Source organism: Triturus cristatus, chromosome 1_2 (assembly GCF_964204655.1).
Source record: "Triturus cristatus chromosome 1_2, aTriCri1.1, whole genome shotgun sequence".
Taxonomy (NCBI): Eukaryota; Metazoa; Chordata; class Amphibia; order Caudata; family Salamandridae; genus Triturus; species Triturus cristatus.
This window is the reverse complement of record NC_140580.1, coordinates 1,092,254,216-1,092,275,374: the sequence shown is the minus strand read 5'-3', so window position 1 is coordinate 1,092,275,374 and position 21,159 is coordinate 1,092,254,216. Positions and strand designations below refer to the sequence as shown.

The following is a 21,159-nucleotide window of genomic DNA, read 5'->3' as shown; positions in this document are numbered from 1 at the left end:
CTGAAGTCTTGTGTAGGGCACTATGAAAATGCAAGAGGCCATCATTCCTATGAGCTGCATAAACACTCGAGCTGGGAGTGTTGGGGTTGAAATTTTGTGATAAGGGTTTGCATACTGGCTATCCTGGCTGGATTGGGGGATGTATGCTAGAGCTTTTCAAGTGTCTATTGTGGCTCCTAGATACTGATAAAGGTAGGGGGGCTGAAGGTGCGACTTGCTGTAGTTTACTGTGAACCCTAAGTCATGTAGTAGCTGAATTGTTTGGCCAGTGTGGTGAACACACTGGTTGTATGACCTGGCTTTTATTAGCCAGTCGTCCAGGTATGGAAACACATGGATCGGCTGCTTTCTGAGGTGTGCTGCTACTACCGCAAGACACTTTGGGCCATATGTAGGTAGCATACAAGTTACCACTTCTTAAATACCGAACTTTACCGATTCGGTATTTAAGAAGTGGTAACTCGTATGTAGGTAATCATTCGGTAAATATTACCGAATCGGAGAAATTCGGTAATTACCGAATCGGTATTAACCGATTCGGTAATGAGGCATACCTTCCCATTGATTCCTATGGGCCAATGGGAAGGTATGCCTCATTACCGAATCGGTAAATACCGATTCGGTAATGGGGGGAGCACATTCAAGGGTGGCAGGGTGTCACATTGACACCCTGTTGCACCCCTGATTCCTGCATGTGTGCACATGTGGCGCACATACATGCCCTAAGGGCATGTATGTCTGCCACATGGCACTGTTAGTCCAGCAAAATATTGCTTTTTGCAATGAATTCGGTATTTAGCACCAACATATATTTGGTGCTAAATACCGAATTATTTTCCCTACACATCACTCATTTGAGTGTCACCTACATCTCATTTCAGGATTCGGTAATTTACCGAATAGGTAAAATTACCGAATCGGTAATTTTACCGATTCGGTAAATTACCGAATCCTGAAATGTTCCCCCTACATAGCACAAGCCTAAATACCGGTCGGTAACGGGATATTTACCGAAAATCGGCCGTTACCGACCGGTATTAGGCTACCTACATATGGCCCTTTGTGAATACCCTGGGTGCTGTGGTGACTCCGAATGGGAGAACCTTGAACTAATAGTGTTGGCCGTCCATTGTAAACATTAGATAGTTCCTGTGAGCAGGGTGTATGGGAATATGGAAGTAGGCGTCCTTGAGGTCTAACGTGGCAAGGAAGTCGCCTTGTTGAAGCAGTGGAAGGACATGTTGAAGAGTGATCATGTGAAAATTATCTGACTATATGTAGAGTTTGAGAGATCACAAGTCCAGTATTGGTCTGAGAGTCCCATCTTTTTTGGAGATTAGGAAATACAGGGAGTAAACCCCTGTTCCTTGATGCTCTATGGGGACTGGCACTATTGCATGCTTTTTAAGCAGTGAGAGAACTTCTTGTTTGAGGAGCGCCATATGTTCCGGGGACATTGGACACTGTTTGGGTGGTATGTTGGGGGGAGTTGCAATAAGTTCCAGGCAGTAACATACTGGACAATTTGACTTACCCACCTGTCTGTAGTAATGGAATTCCAGACAGGTAGGAACTGAGAGTCTCCCTCCGACCGGAGTGGAATGATCTGGAGGGAGTGGAGGCAGTGCTTAATTTGTGCCGGTGCTTTCCGGTGCTTAGCACCGGCACTTAATTGTCAGGGCCGGGTCTACACGCATCTTGTTGCACGTCATAAATTTTGATATGTTTAATTTACCTCACTACTGGACTTGTCATAGACTGTTCTCAATTTCTCATCCCAGTACTGCTCCTCATCCGTCTCCTGAGTGAGTCAGTGTGCTGCGGATACGGCTGTGAGACTGAGACTGCCCTGGTTGAGCAAAGATGACAATGGAGATTCATATGTATGAATCTCAGTCTGATATGCTGATGGCGGCCGTTGCCGTAGTTCAGTGTTGCCGGCCCGGTGGGCGGGACACTGATTTGGGCTAGAATTTGGTTCTGCGGAAGTTGGGGCTGTGCGGCAGCAGGCAGCGTGCGCAGATTTTTCCCGACTGTGTTGCCACGCCCCAGCATACCCGCACTCCACCGTCATTGTTGTACTCCGTGCGAGTGCCAGCGCGACCCGACGACAACGTTGAACCCTGGCAGACAGCATCAGGTCAGGCAGGCCTAACCAGTTAATAAAGCTAAAGGCAGTGCAGTCAGTGTATATCCCGCCCGCCCCACCACGAACCGGTAAATTAAGTAGCGCTCAATTGCCGACGCACCAGATGGGCCGTAGCCAGGAGAGGCAACCATTGGGGCATCAGAGGGGGCGGAGTAACAGGCGCACTGGAGAAGAGCCCGAGAATCAGCCCCAATGCCGGAGCTTTCACTGTGAGCAGGAAAGTCCCGGTGCAGGACGCCAGTGCAGGTGAGGGCCCCGCTTGATGGTAGTCAAGCATAGTGATCTAGGTTATAAATGCCAGTCTGGCCGTTCCCCCCAGGGCCCCAGTCCCCCACCTCTGTCTGGCCTCGGTCCAGCAAGCACCCGCACAGTTCACGCATTGCCGCTCACGGGCGAGGCAGTAACAGTCAACTACGGCAGGGGAGTTAATGTTGCTGAAGCAGGGTCTCAGCTGGCAGGAAAGAATATGTGCCTCCGTGGACACATAGCAATTGCTGGCAGAGGGAGAGTGGGCAAGGAGTGAAGAGTGCCCAGGTGCCGAGTGTTCGGGTAGGCGAGAAGGTTCTAGATCGTAGAAGGCCACGTCTCTACTAGCCATGCCATGACATGATGCTAATAATATGCCGTGATGGGTTTGTTTTCCCTCGATTGCTCCCTTGGTCGCCTACCCTGCGTTGCATTTTTCCAGCCCCTGGATAAAACTCATTGTCAGACATGGATTAAATGAACAGGAATTCTTTGACCAATGGGATCCTTACAAAATAGGGGAATTTGGTAACTTCCCCACGTTGAGCTTTTCGCGCAGGAAAAGTTAAGATTCTTCTCGTCAAATGGACAGCTGAGTTAAAGAGGGAATGGTGAGTGGCATTTCGCCATTTTGTGATGTTATTGGGTTCAAATGATTGGAAATTATAAGTACTGCACTTTGAAACGTAGTCACAAAAAGACATAGTTCGAATCGTTGATTTTCAAGCAGTGGAATTGAGGATTAAGCTAACTTTTTTTTTACTCAATAGGGACTTTAAAGGAAGTAAGGTGATTTCAAGCTGGCTGTTCAGCTGATTTCATCTTAAAGTATTATTCTGTTCCCGTGTTTACTTAGTGACCATGTGCTCTGTCTTCCTTAAGGATGTTGCATCTCCTAGGTGCAGTAAAATAACGAATTGAAGCTGTGAGCAGCGCTTTAATGGATATTTGAGAAGTACTAAGGCGCTGCAGTTTGTCCTGTCATTAAATGCACTCATCGGAGGATTCATTCGAAGGAAGTGTCCCAGCTCATATTCTTGCCGAGTCATCACAGAAATAGGCTGTTATAATGAAAGTGATACAGTAACTTGTCTGAAAACTGGCGTAGACATGTTTAAGGTGGTGCAATTCTACTGTATGTTTTTCAGCCCGGAAGGCACTGAATGGTGTGTTTTTTTTCTTTGACATTTGTCAGTTTTTGATTATGTAAAACAACAACGTGTTATTTTCACATAGTAATGCATTGTGTGATTTTTTTTTTTTTTAGATACCATTAACTATAGGTGCAGCTCAGAAAAGAACTTTCCAGAAGTCTAGCAGGTCTTGATGACATGTTTACATCAACACGTGTTTTTTTTTGCATTGCCACACTGAAAGTGTTATTACAACTCTTTAGGAACACTAAAGTATTATCATTGGTTCTGTGTTTGCAGATCAATAATGCATGGGATGTGGACAAAAAGTAATCATAAACAGCACAGCCAGAATAATGAGCACAATTATAGCCTGACTAAACAGCGTGTAATCAAGAGGCTTGAGCCAATGGTGGAAGTGGGTGGGGCCAATGGAGGATGTGGGTGGAGCCAGAAAAGTGGGTAGTGGCCTCCTAAGAAAACATCTGAGCACCTGCACTTCCTATTTTACAAATTAAGCACTGAGTGGAGGGAAGTCACTCTTTGTTAGTGGGAGAGGCGTGAGTGTTGTTACCTCGACCTCTTCCCTTGTAGTTATTTCCCCTGTATCGACCTCTAAAATGTCCCCTATTGGGGGATGTTTGTGTGGGGTTTTTATAGGAAGAAGAAGCAGTGTCTTTACTGATGGTTTTGGATGCGCCTCTATAAAAGGAGCGGCGAAAGGAGCCTCGTGTAGACGGAGACTGTAATACGCCCATGGATTTTGCAGTCTCAGTGTCCTTCTTCATTTTTTCTAAAGCTGTGTCCACAGCCGGGCCAAAAAGTTGTTCCTGATTGAACGGCTGATTCAGGATAGTAGTTTGCACTTCCTGTTTGAACTCAGAAATGCGCAACCAGGCATGCCTTCGTAGTAACACACTAGTGTTGATTGATCTGGATGCAGTATCTGCTGCATCAAGGGTGCATTTAATGGATGCGTTGGTGATCACCTTGCCTTCCTGAATCAGCTCATTGGCTTTGTCTTGTATTGATCAGGCAAGTGTTGCATGAGGGTCTCAGGTTCGTCGTAGTGAGCCCTATCTGGCAAGTAATGCTTGTGCATTAGCTATCCTCCAGTGATTAGCTACTTGGGAGACAACTCGTTTGCCTGAAGCATCTAGCAATTTAGACTCTATGTCTGGAGGTGGGGCTTCACTGGAGGTTTGAGAGTTAGCACGCTTTCTGGCATTGGACACTACCAGGGTATCTAATGGGAGTTGTCCTTTAATGTAGGTGGGATCATTAGGGGCGGGTTTACAATTTTTATCAATCCGAGGATTGATAATCCTGGTCCTGACTGGATCTTTCAATACATTTGGAGCATGTTTGATGACACCTTTAAGTATGGGCAGTGTTTGTACTGCCCTTTGTGTTTGTGCAAAAGTGTCCACTAGGAAGTCTTCCTCTGTGGGGTCTGAATGCATTTGGATGCCATGATATTGGGCAGCCCTATCAATAAGCTGACTAAACCCAATGTTGTCATCTGGGGGAGACGGCCTAGTGGGGTATGCATCCGAATTAGGAAGATCTGGAGGATCCACAGGGACACTGTAGTCGTCCCATGGGTCTGGTTGTATGTTAGTGTCCTCATCAGGATCAGTGAAAGGGTCATTATTTCCTCCCCCACCCCCTAGGGCATAATCATCCTGTGGTGGTGGTGGATATGGTGGAAGTATGGGAGACATTGGAGGAGAGATAGGCTTTGATGGAAGAACAGGAGAAGAGGGTTTTAAAGCTGAAGTTGATATGTGGGGTGTCCAATTTCCTCTTCTTGTGTAGAACGCTGATAATATGGCCTGATTGAGGGTCCACATGGAGAGTTTTTTGCTTTGGATCGATGGAATAAGGCAGAAAAAGTTCTTCCTCTTCGATGGTAGTCTTCGGCGCCGTTTTTTTCGGTTCCGAATGTGGTTTAGTTTTTGGATCTGGAGCCTTGGAAGGGGGTTTTGTGTCCTTCGGCTTCGGTGTTGTGTCCGAAATCTTTCGGATCCGAAGGTCTTCAAGGTGTCTTCGGTTCCAAGGCCTTGTGTTCTTTGGGTGCCGAGGGACTCGGTGTCTAGGCCTTTTTGGAGCTTGCGGAAGTAGGATGTGTTTCCGCTTTCGGTGCCGACGATGTTTTCGGGGCACTGGCGTGCGGCTTGCTTGGTCCCAAGCTGCCGGAAGGCTTCTCCTTTGTCTTCAGAGCCGGGCCCGGGGGCTAGGCTTCTGAAGGTTTCTTTCGGTCGCGACTAGGGCCTTCAGGAGAAGTCTTGACTGGAGTCTTTTGCTTTTCGGGTGGGGTTGGGGCAGGGCCAGTTGTACTCACTCGTTGACCTGGAGTGATGTGGTCATCTGAGTCGGAGTCATCTGCTTCTCATACGATGTTGAGATCCTCCGAATCCTCTGCCTCTGGAACGTCGGGGTCTTCATCGGAGATGTCGTCTGGCACCGGAGCAGCCCGTTGTGCCATAACATGTCGTCGAGCCCGGCAATCACGGATAGTCTTCTTGGAATGGAAGGAGGGGCAGGCTTGGCAATTGTTCTCCTTGTGCTCGGGCGGGAGACAGAGGTTGCAGACCTTGTGTTGGTCACTGGCTCTAGATTTACAAGGTCCAGAGGACCCCAGTGCTGGATGGTATTGCCCAATATGAAAAAATGAATGGTTTCGGAGGAGGTTCACGTGAGGCACTGGACCTCTCTGACCTCAAACGTAATTAATGTAGAACGTTTTCTAGAGTTAATGCGCCTACATTTTGTTAGAATTGAGATAATCAAAGCGAAAACGCGAGTTCTTTTATGAAACGACTTGTTTTGTTTATTTTCAATTAATATTCTTAAGTAAATCCACCACAAAAGTTACATCCTTGTTTGGATGAAATGTTGTTGCAAAATCACAATGATCAAGAACTGTCAGCCGACATGTGTTTCGCCCACCAAGACAAGTAGACCAGGGCTTTTTCAAGGCTTATATTTCAGAGAAGTTATGAATCAATCCCACGTCAGCCTAAAGAGAGTCACCGACGTGGGAATGACCCTGGACCATGTTCCTTTGACCTAAACCACAAATACCGATAACAACTGCACACATGAAGATTGACTAAACACAAAATTCTGAGGTTACGAAATATACCTGTGATTCATAACTTCTCTGCCTTAGGGCTGTAAGCCATGCTGTAGAGGGAGACTTACAAATATTACATGCAGTGTTATGGGGCATGGTACACAGGGATGTGTCATGTTGTGTTTTCACTTTTGTCTGCACCAAAACACGCAGCCTGCAATGGCTACACCCCCTATATGACTACTTCCTGTGGGATGTGGGTATAGCCCTGTCCCAGTATTCCTAAGTTTGCCATCACCAAGATGGCAGACTCTGAAAAATCATATTCACTTCAGGTAGCCCACCTTAGCGGTGGTACTAGCCTGAGTGTAGACACACCTATCTGACTGCAAATTTTCCTGCCTCTCCAGGTCCAAAGGGACTATGGTCAAGGGGGTGAGGTCTCCTTTCTTGTGAGGGAAGCTAGATTTGCATACCAAAGGCAGTGGGCCCTTTGAAGCTCCCTGCCTTGGAATGATAATTTGCAGGTCATCTGTGGGAGGAGGTGTAAACACCCTCTGCCCAGGCAGGCTTTGTTTCGGACCTCCCAAGAGCAAAGGCCCTCATCCCTGGGGATCAGAAACTAGTCTGTGGTGGCAGTCTGGCTAAGACAATCAGTCAGCACACTACTAGTAGGTAGGTCTTCAGTAGGCACCTCTAAGGTGCCATCGCGGTGCATGTATTAATAAATACATCACCGGAATCAGTGTGGGTTTATTATTATGAAATGTTTGATACCAAACATCCCTAGTTTTAGTGAAGCCATCATGTAGCTGGGGAACTCAACTTTACCAGTGTCGAACGAATGTTTTAAAATGGCTCCCCTGATCACTTGTCCTGGAAGTAATGGAACTGACCAGCACAGGGGCAAATCTGCTCATGCATATATGTTCCCACATGTAATATAATGCATCCTGCCTTAGGGCTGTAAGCCCTGCTGTAGGGGGTGACTTACAAATATTACATGCAGTGTTATGGGACATGGTACACAGGGATGTGTCATGTGTTTTCACTTTTGTCTGCACCAAAACACGCAGCCTGCAATGGCAGTCTTGCATGAGTTTGATGAGGGGTGCCCTAGGGTGGCACAATATGTGCTGCAGCCCTTAGGGACCCTCGTTAGTACCTCAGTCCCTAGGACTACAGAGAGTGCTAAAGTTATTGCCAATTGGTGTACAATTGAACAGTTTTTGCAAAGAGTTTTGGGAGTGGGGACCTGGTTAGCAGGAGCCCAGTGCACTTCCAGTCAAAATTACATAAATTACCAGGCAAATAGTGCTGGTGACCATGTCAAAAAGGGGAACTTTCCCACGCTGCTGAAACATCTTTTGAATTCATTCTGATACCTGGGGATATTCAAAGGTAGGGAGAACAACTTGGAAAAAGTGTTTTTTGTATGAGTTCTTTTGAGAGGGGGGCACATTCTTTGGCCCCTCACTTATGTCATTCAATTTTCTACTTAATTGAATCCATCTAGTATTAAATTACAAAGGTTAAAAGGAATATAGGGTTCCCCCTGTTTCCTTACTCCTTACTCCTGAAACCCAAGTCGAAGCATCAAAAATGCACAGTAGACAAAATCTATGGACAAAGCAGCCTTCGCCCAAGTGGAATGCATCTACATACCCACTATTAGCTCAAGATGCACAAAACTCATTATCAAGTTTTAAGCAGTCTACTTCTGGACCACCTTGCCTTTCTTATTTTCGGCAAAGTCAAAGAATACCTTTGCATCCAAATGTACTTGGGTTTTATCGATTTAGAAGCAGGGGCAATAATATGTTCCAATGATTTAGTTGCCTCTCCTCGGTCAGATGTTGAGCATGAAAGAACACCAGTAGGGTGATGGACTGTCTTATACGGAATGGCAACAAAACCTGATGTAAAAATGAAGCCCTCATCTGAAGCACCAACTTGTCCGTAAAGAAAGAGGAGAAAATAGGATTGCAGTTTGCTCACTAGCCTCACCAAGGTAACGGTGATGAAGAACTAAGCAGAAAAGAACACCAGCAGGGTGATGGGCTGTCATATGGAATGACAACAAAAACTGATGTAGAACTGAAACCCTCATATGAAGCACCAACTTGTCTGTAAATAAAGAGGAGGAAATAGGATTGCAGTTTGCTCACCCGCCTCAACAAGGTAACAGTGATGTAGAAGAAAAAAAGTTACTTACCTGTAAGTATGGTTATCCAGTATTGGTATCTTTCATAGATTGACATGCCTGAATCATTCCCCGTTGTCAAGATGGGAGTCACACGGTACCATAATCAAGCAGTATTTAAATAATGCTATAGGGTATAATGGCCCCTGGGCCATGTCTAATATAGCCTATCTATGTCCTTTTATAAAAAAGGACTAAACGTTAAATGCAGCCAGTCAGCTGCTAGCACCCTCTAGAACCTTTCCAGCAGAGGCAGTTTCCCTCAGATTTTTCAAGCACAATTGAGAAGTGAGAATAATATGGAAACAGCCCCTACGGGGAGGAGGGTGGGTGCATGTGAATCTACAAAAGATACAATTACTGGATAACCATAGTAACAGGTAAGTAACTTATTTTCTTATCCAGTATTGGGGTATCTTTCATAGATTCACATGCCTGAATCAGAGTAGCATGCAGTCACATCCAATCTTAATTTGTCTGTTGTGGATGGTGGGTGACTTCTATCCCTTATTGAACCTCAAAAAATGTGCGGTAACCTGAAAAAAGACCCCGGAGGGCTATAGGTGTCCCATTGTTATGTTTATCAATGTACGAAATATACTCTTAAAAGAATGGTAAATTATGTCTTATATATTAGCATTTCCATATACACACTATTAGCAATAGCAAAGGTAAAAGAAACAGGAGTGTAATTAGTAGTACTCCTTACTTAGTTATGCTTTACATCTTCCAATACATGTCAGTATTTGAAATTACCAGGAGAGAAAAAGACTCTTTCCAAAGGCCGGAAAGAGGCTTACCTTACTGGAAGAGATGGCGAAGCACTGCCTGGCCAACCGCTGCATCTGCATCTTGTGCGGATTCCAGGCAGTAGTGCTGTGTGAAGCTATGAGTGGTCCTCCAGGTTGCAGCACGACGGATCTTCTCCAGAGACACTCCTGCAAAGAGAGCCGTTGACGTAGCGGCAGCGCTGGTGGAGTGAGCCTTTGTTGTTCTTTCCAATGGCAGAACTGTATCGCAGCCGATATCTATCGTGCGATAGTCGCTTTTGTAATTGCAGTCCATTCTCTGCCCTGGCCATCGACCACAAATAATCGATCAGTCTTTTGAATGTCCCTTCGTTCCCTGAAGATAGAATTTAAGGCAACGTTTGACATCCAGAGTATGTACCATCTGACCTGCAGGTGTTGATGGTTTTGGAAAAAAGGATCGGAGTATCACCGGCTCATTGAGGTGGGATTCTGACGGTACTTTAGGAATAAATGTAGGAATAGTCCTCAGGATCACAGCGTCCTCTTTAAATATTAGGAATGGTTTCTTAATGGTAAACGCCTGTATCTCGCTTACTCTCCAGGCTGAGGTGAGGGCAAGCAAAAAGGCCACTTTCCAAGTTGAGAATTTCAGTTCAGATTTATGAATGGGTTCAAATGGTCTTTTCATAAGTTGCGCAAAGCGTATGTTGAGGTTCCATTCCAGTTGAGGTGCTCGCACTGGAGGAAAAGTACAGAACAGCCCTTTCATTATTTGTTTGACCAGGCTGTAGGCACAAAGAGAAATGGCACTGGAAGCTCTTCTATAGTGAGAGATGGAAGCCAAATGCACCTTAACTGAAGCAAAAGCTAAACCAGACTTTACCAAGGAGAGAAGATATGGTAAGATCTGTTGAGTGGAGACTGAAACAGATGCAGACCATTTCGCTGGCACTAAAAACAGAACCTTTTCCATTTCAGTTTGTACCTCTTGTTGGTGCTGTCCGCTCTAGATTTCGAAAGGATATCTCTACACTCCTGCAAAATATCCATGTCTCTAAACTCTAAGAATTCAGGAGCCAAGTGCAGAGACTCTGGATTCGGATGGCGCGCTTGACTGTTGTCCCTGGACAGGAGGAAACAGCTGCAGACGTAGGGGTCTGGCTGCTGAAAGGTGAAGAAGTTCCAGGAACCAATGTTGCCTGGGCCATCTGGGTGCAATTAGAATCAGGCGACATCCTTTCTTCTTCATTTTCGTTAGTACTCTGGGAATCAACGGGATGGGGGAAAGGCATAAGCATAAATCCCTTACCATCGCATCGAAAGGGCATGGCCCCGAGATCCCGGGAGGGGGGACCTGCTGTCATAGGACCGGCATTTGGCATTGACGTTCATGGTAAACAGGTCCAGAGTTGGTTTTCCCCATAAGTCATAGTGCGAATACTCCATCTAGCTGGAATTGGTTGAGTTCCCATTCGTGGCAATTGTCTGTTGCTCTGCTGAGAGTATCTGCTAGCGTGTTGTGTAAACCTGGAACATGCTTAGCTCTGAGAGAAATCCTGTGGTCCACAATTGTTGCGCTTCCAGAGAAAGCAATTTGGTCCCACACTGTTTATTTATGTAGAACATACTGGTCGTATTGTACGTCCGGACCAGCACGAAGCACCTGCTATTCTCGGCAGGAAAGCCTATAGAAAGAGGAATAAAACCTTCAGCTCTAGGCTGTTGATATGACTTTTTTTTTCTTTCTAGAAGTGGACCGTTTGCCTTGAATTTGAAGGTCCTGCAAATGGCCTCCCCAACCTTCCATGGAGGCATCCATTGTCAGGGTGCAGTCTGGTATGTCTTGCAAGAACGTAAGTCCTTTTGAAAGGTTTGGGGTGTGGTACCACCATAACATTGCTATTCTCATGGCTTGAGAAATCTGAATGATATCCTCGAAAGATCCTATCGTTTGAAGCCATTACTTTTGCAGTTCTTCTTGGAGAGGTCACATTTTGAGTCTTGCCTAGGGAACCAGTCTATCGCTGATGTGCACACCCCTAGGAGCGACTTGTATTTCCTTACTGAAACAGACTTTTTTCTTCAGATGGCCATAGCCAAGTGCCTTATACAGGCCTGACATTCTTTTGACAAGAATGGTTTGCATTGGATTGCTTCCAGGAATGGAATTACTCGATTGGGAACAAATGAAAACTTTGTGATGTTCACTCTCAACCCCATTTTGCTGAACAGCTGAAGACATGCTTTTGTGGTCCTTGTTGCTTGCTTTGCCGTTGCTGCTTTTAGCAACCAGTCGTCCAAGTAGGGGAATACTTGGTGACCTTGAGAGCGTAGGGCTGCGGCCACCGGCGCGAGGCACTTCGTGAATATCTTGGGTGCCGATGAGGCTGAAAGGAAGAACTCTGAATTGGTAGTGGGTACCAGCCACCGTAAATCTGAGGAATTTTCTATGCTTCCGATGAATGGGGATCTGGAAGTATGCGTCTTTCAGATCCGGGGAGGTCATTACATCTCCCTTGTTGGGACATCGTAAGATCTCGGTCAGAGTTACCATCCTGAAAGTTTGTTTCCGCAGGAACTTGTTTAATTTTCTGAGATCCAAAATTGGTCTCCATTCCCCTGACTTCTTCATAATCAAGAAGAAACTGGAGTAGAAACCTTGCCCTCTTTGCAGGGTTGAAACCTCCTCAATGGCTCCTTTTACAAGCATAACTTTTTCTTCTTTCTGCAGTAAGTGAAGACGAGGGGAAGGTGATCCCCTGGGTGGCGTAGTTGGAGGTTTTTGTACAAACTCCAGCGAGTGACCGAAGGCAATCAAATGCAGCACCCAAATGTCCGATGTTATACTCTCCCATTGCCGGAAGAAACTGGATATCTTTGCACCCACGGGAGGGGAAAAAGAGGGAGTCGCAGGTACCCTTGTGAGATCATTGCTTTCTTCTATTGTCTCTGCCTTGGGTCAATGTTCTCTTTCGGCTGCTTGGCGAGAGAAACCAACTGTGGCCAGTTGAATGTAGGCAGCAGGTTGATAGGATTGCCTATATTGCGGCTGTTAGGGCTGGTATTGTTGTGCCCTCTGGAAGTTTACTCTGTAAGTGCTAAAACTACGTCCTTTTGCCACCCAAGGATTTCGATGTATCCGTATCCTTTTTGATGGATAGACGCGCCTCATCTATAGGTTTGCCAAACAAAGCACCCCCATCAAACGCCATATCCAGAACCTTTGACTGGACTTTCTGGTCTAAATGTGTTCATCACCTTAATTGGCGTTGTCGTCATCGACGGAATCGCAACAGCCGATGACCTCGACGGTATCGTCGTCAACAGACCTGTCGTCGATGATGTCAGCGTCAGCGACAGTAGTGACCTCGACAGTGTGGACGTTGACGGTCTCTACGTCGGCTTTACTGCAACCCTCACCGGCTGCACAGATGGGAGGACGATGACGGCGTCAACTAAACCTTTGTCGACAGTATGGGTCCAGAGATGGCCATTGTTATCATCGTACCCGACATCGACAGGGCCGATGACGTAATTGTGTAACTTGTCGTCGACGGTCCAGTGACTATCGTCGACAGTGGAGTAGTCAATGGGGATTTTTCAGTTCTGCTCTTCCCTGGATCCGATGAGGAGGCTCTATGGTGCTTCTTTTCTTTCCTAACTGGAGTAGAGGAAACAGAAGACAAAGGCTCAGAAGAGACCTTAGAATGTTTCTCCTGTTTTGAGCACTTGCTTTCTGGGGAGGGTTTGAGGTGTTTCCTACCCTCTCCAGAGTCTTTCTCTTGAGATTTTGCTCTCTTGTGAGACCTGGATGAGCCATCATTGTCGTCCTGCAATGACTTACGGTGCTTAGCGGACTGTAGCCACAAAAGCAGTCTCCCCTCTCTATAGCTTAAAGTTTTAGAAGAGAAAGTGCAACAGATTTTGCATTGTTTTACACCATGGGCTGGGTGGAGGCAATAAATGCAGTCCTTGTAAGGATCATCAACATAGACTCTCTCCTTACCACAGGTCTTGCAGGCCAGAAAGAGTCCTTTCTTATCAGACATGATAAAAATATTTTTTTTTACAAGAAAAACCTAGAAGATGGAAGAAAAAACTGAGTAGAACTCCCTTCACACACGACTTGCGGTGAAAATCTGAGGGAAACTGCCTCTGCTGGGAAGGTTCAAAAGGGTGCTAGCAGCTGATTGGCTAAATTCAGCTTGTAGTTGTTTTTTATAAAAGGACATAGATAGGCTACATCAGACATGGCCCAGGGCCATTATAGCCTATAGCATTATTTAAATACTGCTTGATTATGGTACCGTCGGACTTCCATCTTGACGACGGGGAATGATTCAGGCATGTGAATCTATGAAAGATACCACAATACTGGATACCTAAGACATCTCAGAGAACAGCTGTTCATGAGCTTGAAGGGTTTCCACATGACCACAGTAAATACCAAGTAAAAGTCTTATTAGAGGCTTGACAAGAAGAGAAGATGGAACTATATAAACTATGATTTGGCCCTTCCAAAAATTGCAACACAAAAGATGTTTCAAGCTGGTAAATCCCGCAGGTAGTCTTTAAATGTACCTAGAACAAAGCCTTGCACAGAATGTATGTCGCTTACTCGTCTAGCTGAAGTAATGGCCAGCAAAAGAGACATTTTCCAAGGAATGTACTTTAGGTCAGCCCTAGGTTCAAAGGGCGGTTTTATAAGTTGCGCAAGTAAAATGTTGAGATGCCAAGGCGGAGGTCGATGCCTAATTGGAGGGAAGTTTCTAAACAATCCTTTAGGAAATTGTTTTATTATTCTTGATGACCAAAGCGATTGAGATCCACTATGCCGCCGAAATCTGGAGATCGTGGCAAGGAAAACCTTAATAGAAGAATGAGAAAGGCCAGATTTAGCAAGCTGCAAGAAAAAAGGTAGTTACTGCTCCGGTGAAGACTGAATAGGGCACACCAAAGGCAGAATCTCTTCCACTAGAGTATTTAAGTCATGATAGTGGAAGACGACAGTCAGCAGGTATAATAAGGTCTGCAAACTCAAAGTGTTCAGGAGCCAGGCTGCTAATCGAAGAGATGTTGGGTACAGATGACAGACCTGGTCGCAATTAGTTGTCAGCAAGTTATGTAATGGGCGCAACGACCTGGGCTTGCACTTCAATAGAAGCAGAAGTTCTGTGAACTGGCGAGGCCACCTGGGCACTATGAGTAGTATTCGTCAGAGTTCTTTCCACATCTTCCGAAGCACTCTGATCAAAGGAATTGGAGGAAAAGCGTAACCATAAATGTTTGACCAATTTATTGAAAACACATTCCCATACGATTCTTGTTGGGGTAGCCAGCTGGCGAAGAATTGGCATTTGCGTTTTAGACTGGTCGCAAAAAGGTCCAACCTTGGTTTGCCCCACAACAGAAATATGAGATCCAGCGTTGGTTGGTGGAGTTCCCACTCATGGATGGCTGTAATTGACCTGCTCACGGAATCCGCCAGGATGCTGGCCACTCCTGGAACATGTTCCGCTGTCAATGTTATCTGGTGTTGAATCACCCAATCTCAGATTTGCTGGGTCTTTAGGGATAGCGTAGTTGACCTTTTCCCCCCTTGTTTGTTTAAGTAGTGCATGCTTGTTGTGTTATCTGTCCGAATTATTACTGAAGCCCCTGATATTTTTGAGAGGAAAGATTTCAGGGCCAGGAATATTGCTTTTAACTCCAAAACATTTATGTGTAATGTTCGTTGGTGACTGTTCCATTTTTCTTCTACTGTCAGTTGTTCTAGATGTGCTCACCACCCCTCGAAGGATGCATCGGTTGTTATTATGAAACCTGGCGAATCCACTAAGAACGATAGGCCTGTGGCTATGTTCTGACTGTGAATCCACCATTGGAGCATTTCTTTCATTTGAGGTGTTATCCTGATAATGTTATTGAAGGACCCTGAAATTTGCAGCCACTGACTGTCCAGCTCCTCTTGCAAGGATCTCATCCGCAAGCAACAGTTTGGAATGAGGGGGATGCAGCAGGACAACATTCCCGAAGTGATTTGAACTTGCGATCAGAAGTGGACTTTCTTTTTAGGAATAAAGTTTCCAATTTGCAGATCTTTTCCTGTCTTTCCTGCAAGGCAAAAGCCTTTGCCTGATGAGTGTCTAAGGTTGCTCCTAAGAAAGTTTTCACTTTCCTGGGAGTTAACTGAGACTTTGGGAAATTGATGGAAAGACACAAGAATTGGAAGAGAGACAGACATTTTTGAGTAAGACTGTTCACCACTTCGAAGGATTTCGCCTTTATGAGGCTATCGTCCAGATAAGGGAAGATTTGAATTCCTGCCTGACGTAGGTGCTGACGTATGTAAGCCGCCACTGGTGCTAGAACCTTGATGAATACTCGGGGAGCTAAATGAAGGCCAAAATGTAGGACTCGAAACTGAAAATCCATTCCAATCACTCTGAAGCATAAGAATTTCCTCTGCCTGGGGAGGATCGGTATATGAAAATAGACATCCTGAAGGTCTAAGGTAATCATGAAATATTCCTGATTTACCAATTGAAGCACATCCTGAAGTGACAACATCCAGAAGGATATATTTTTTTTTTTATTTGTTGAGACAACGAAGGTCCAAGATGGGACACCACTCCCCGGAATTCTTTTTTACGAGGAAAAACCTTGAATAGAACCCCGTTCCCCGCTGTACACCTGGTACCACTTCGATCGCTCCCTTTTTTAACATTACGTCTATCTGAAACATGAGTTCCTTTAGATGAGAAGGAGGAGGACCTCTGGGAGGGCAGTTTAGAGGAATCTTCAGAAATTCCAAAGTGTGACCGTTGGAAACTATATCTAAAACCCATCTGTCTGTTGTTTTAGAAGACCATTCGGGGAAGAAAAAGGAAATTCTTCCACCAACTTTAAAAGAATTGGTGGGAACTGTGGCCGAAAAGGGGCGCTTGTTACTTCTTCTTGGTGTTATCCCTGCCTCTGAAGGACGTTTTTCCCCTGTAGTGTTTGTAGGAAGCGGCCGGAGGTTGTTTAAATGACTGCTGATGTGATCATTGGTATCGTTATTGACCCTGGTATGGCTGGTAATGCTTGTACTGGTTGTAACCACTCCGAAAGGAGAACGATCCACGTCCTCTTGCCCCTCAAAAGGGCTGCTTCCTGAACTTTAGCGTGCCAAGAGAGAGCCTTGGCAGTATCTGTGTCCTTTTTGATGGTTTGAAGGGCTGCGTCGACGTGGTGACAAAATAGGGATTCGCCATCGTAAGGCATGCCGATTATCTTCGTTTGAACTTCTTGCTTGAAAGAAGTTGCCTTTAGCCAGCCCTGACGCCTCAGTAACGCTGCTCCAGACAGTTGGCGGAATCCTGTGGAAGAAACATCCACAGCGCAGGAGATAATCTCAGCTGAGATACTTTCTCCCTCTTGTAGAATCTTCAGCGCCTCAGCTTTGGATTCCTCAGGTAACATTTCAATAAAAGATGAAATGTCTGACCACATTTGGCGGTCGTATCTACCCAGAATGGCAAGAGAGTTGGCCGCTCTCAACAGTGGTTGCTGCCATGGTGGAAATATTTTTACCGATGGAGTCGAGACACCTTCTATCTCTTTCCGGAGGGACCGACAGTGGAAAAGCGGGATTTGTGGCACAATGTTGACCAGCTGGTGAAATCACAGAATCCAGCTTGGGTTGTCCAAAAAGGCAGGCAGGCGAATTATAAGGACCTTTATATTTTTTTCCAACTTGGGCAATACTGGCGGAATTGAGGCTGGTGTTTTCATGACTCTTATGCCCTCTTGCCATATGAATTCTACAATGTGAATAGAGCAAACCTCTTGTTTTTGATGTCGTATAGGAAACAATCAGCATGTTTAGTCACCATGGGAAGCTGAAATCTCTTTGCCGCTCTTTCCATAAGGGTATGGAAACCCCCTATATCCTCAGGTGGTGAATCTAGTGGAGGTGGAGTGGAAGGCAAAGGTGTCTGAATCTGATAGTCATCCCATTCATGCAACTCTCCCTCTTCTCTCTCTTCATCAGCTGTATGAACGTCTTGGTCCTGTTGCTGTGTAGGTAATGGAGAAACAGGAGGGGGTGATCTAATTAATAAAGAAGGCTGCGCAATCGGAGTCTGGTGAATGGAAGACACCGGCTCTGAAGGAGGGAACCTGCAGTAGTAATCCTCCACCATATGGTGGAAGTTTGAGACTAGAGAAACAGGCATTTAGATTGTCTGTCCTGGTTGGGGACCTGAGGGTAGTAGACATAGTCCTCATCTTCCTCCTCCTGACATTTAATGAGAAGATCCGACGGACTGCAAGCCACCCCAAACATACCATCATCTTCTAATTCCTCCCAATCTGCTCCATAATCGAAAAAAAATTCTGGAGGACAGGGAGATACTTTACTTGGGGAAGTATGAATGGGCAATATTACTACATGTGAAGGTCTTCTCCTAGATAGAAGTCCTGTATTATCCTTGGATGCAGTCAAATTCATTGACGGAACAAGCATCGACCACGATGTCAAACCAACCACCTTCTAGGATGTCGTAGATTACGTTTTCTTCGACAGTTCTTCCATAGACAGTCGAGGCTACCGTAGATGAGGATACCGTAGATGAGGATACCGTCGACAAGGCTACCGTCGAGGAGTGGTGATGTTTTTTTAACACCTTAGCAGCCTTAGGAGATACTAACTCCCCCTCACTAGACCTTTTCTTAGAAGCCGTGGTTTTTAGTGAGGAATCACTTTCATAATCAGATACAGGATTTTCTTTAGCTTTAAACTTCTGTAGCCGCAGAAGACGACGTCCTTCTCTATCTGTCAGGGTCTTTCGAGAGAAAGTCTTGCAGATTTTACAGTCTCTCACCTGATGAACAGGGTGAAGGTAGTAGATACACTTCTTGTGGGGATCATCTGAATGAAGTCTAAGTTTCCCAGAAGAGACACAATGCCTGAAGAGAGATCCTTTAGAAGAAGACATGCTGAACCGAACATCTGAAGAAATCCAGAAGGCCAAGAGAAAGTTCTGAGCAGAGCTCATAGAGAATCCCTTCACATGACATGCGGTAGAAAATCAGAGAGCCTGGAGAGGGTTCTAGAGGGTGCTGTCACTTGATTGGCTGGAGTTTGGACCATACCTAATGACTAGGACGAGATATTAAAGTGAATGTTTTTCTCTATTAACTTTAATGTTAGAGTAATTACTCACTGCTTTTTATGTACCATGGGACTTCCACATAGACAATGGGTAATGATTCAAGCATGTGAATCTATGAAAGATACCCAAATGCTGGAGAAAGCATGTGTCACGAAACAAATAACTTTGAATCATGCATGTCGACTTTTAGTTTGGCATGCTAAATCACAAATCGTTGCCAGAGTAAATGGATTTGGGGCAATAATGGTGAGCAGCAAGTAGGACATCCACAACTTATGATTAACAGGGTTCAAAAAGTTCTACTGAGTCCTTGTGCTGAAGGTCCGGTAAGACCACCTTACTGTGATATAAAGGCTACCCTGAGTTGAAGTTGCAGAGGAGGGGTGACACTGAGGAACACCAATTCAGAGCTACTGATCTTCCTTGCGCAGTACGCGCCAATAAAGGCCACCTGCATGCAATCCTGCCTAACCTTCCTCATAACCTGTGTGATTAAGGGAATCTAAAGAATCTTGAGGGCTTCAACAGGTCTTCTCGGTGATGGGAAGGAAGACAACAGGCTTATGGGCTTTGACAGAAAATGTCAAACACTTTGGAACCAGAAGCAATGCTTATACACATCTGAACCCGATAAGGAAGAAAAAAGTCTAACGAAGAAGTCGGTATCCATGCTCAGTCACGACTAGAGAAGGAGTGATCGAGATTTTATGACTCGAAAGACGTCTCAGAAGAAAAACAAGTTGCAACAGTTTGTCCCTAACACTAGATCGCAGGAGTATGCAGAGCATGTTTATCTACAGCCACACATGCTACATATAAATTGTTACCAGCAAACTAAAAATTATTGAAAATATTGTGTTCTAAATATGCACTGTATGTTGATCTATGAATTTTGTGAAGTAGATGCACAAAGGATTGCGTATTTTGAAATGTATCCATTTTTTAGATATTTCATTTTATCATTGGCCAATGGCCGGTGTCCCCAACTTAATCCTAGGAGAGCTGGATCTGGGCAAGAGTTTTCAAATATTCACATGATGTGAATTTACATACAAATCTAAATGGAAATCATTACACTGCCTGTGGTTACCCTGAAAAGGGACCAAGTTTTTAATCCCGTACGGGCAGCTCAACCCCTGAAAATCTGCCATGGATTCTGCCTCTGGGCATAATTCGGCACCCCCGCTGAAAACTCTTCCATCCTAATATTTCCTATCTCCTAAGTGGCTCCCACCAAAATAATTTAATTTCAAAATGCTCTTGTTTGACTTCATGTTCTGCTTAGAAATACCTTTTAGTTTTCACAAATTTATTGTCAAGACTGTGACAACTTTCCTCAAGCTGCTTGCGTTCTTTGCTTAGAGTTTCCACGCTATCTTGGAGAGTGCGCATTTGAGCCATAAGAAGCTCAATTTCTTGGTGATCTTTTTCTAGTAGCTGTCTTTGCCACTCCACTTCTCCACGCTGTCTCTGGGTGTCTCGTTGTAGATTTTCCAGCTTTAGTTTTTCCTAAATAAAACAAACAGGACTGTCAGACAAATAAAGGGATGGTGTCTTCAGTTAAAAAGCAGTTGATTAGAGAACAATATTTCGGTCTAAAGGTTACACATCCATGTGGGTGCTAAAATTGGATGACGATTGTATAAAATAATAAAAAGGATGTATGCTACTGGTCTGTAATTAGGTCTGTATTTAAGTGATTTATATAGTTTAAACCTAGCTACAAAGCAAGAAAGCGTTATGCAGGTATAGAGGTTTTCAGTGAGAATTTAGATTACGAGAATGAAGCAGATTTGAGGACACTGAGAAGCAGCAACAGTTAAAATCAATAAACAAGCCAAACAGCATGTAACATTAAGGGCCCGATTCTGATCTCGTTTGGAAAGCACTGCGAACAAATCAGTTCCCAAATGCTTTCCGGACGACTCGGATCGGAGGACTTCGACCGAGCGAGTAGGATGCATCCGGATGCTTCCGGATACAATTTGGTCTGGCTTCCATTGACTTCAATGGGAGCCTGTGTGCCGAACGTGAACACAGCCTCCCATTGAAACAAGCATTAAAAATGCAAAAGGCCTTGCATTTTTGGGAGTTACAGCTATTGGCATAGCTCAACAGCTACTGGACAGAAATTGCCACTATGTAGATGCCGGACAGAGCATTGCTCCATGAAATGGCCTAAAAGATTACGATGACCAGGAGGAACCGGGGACGTATTTGGATGGCCAACGTAAGCAAACAATTAATGAAATTGCGTGGGCGTGACCCAAGCACGCAAAGGCGTGAGAATCAGACCCAATGCACCAATAAAAAAAAATACGTATTTCTAAATGGCACAACGACGAACAAATGGCAATTCATGAGCATGCCAAAAGCCAACAGAGGAGATAACAACAGGTCTTGCAGACAGCGCATGCGCACTGCCTAGGCTTGACCTAA

At 45.0% G+C, this 21,159-nt stretch overlaps 1 protein-coding gene across 1 annotated transcript in view; it reads right to left on the bottom strand.

The window, feature by feature from the left end:
• Positions 1-21,159, bottom strand: part of CNTRL (centriolin) — a 1,084,252-nt gene that overhangs the window by 264,930 nt on the left and 798,163 nt on the right. The window contains exon 33 of the mRNA XM_085613596.1: positions 20,012-20,229. Within this exon, the coding sequence (XP_085469722.1) occupies positions 20,012-20,229 (218 nt within the window). The remainder of the gene's footprint in view (positions 1-20,011; positions 20,230-21,159) is intronic.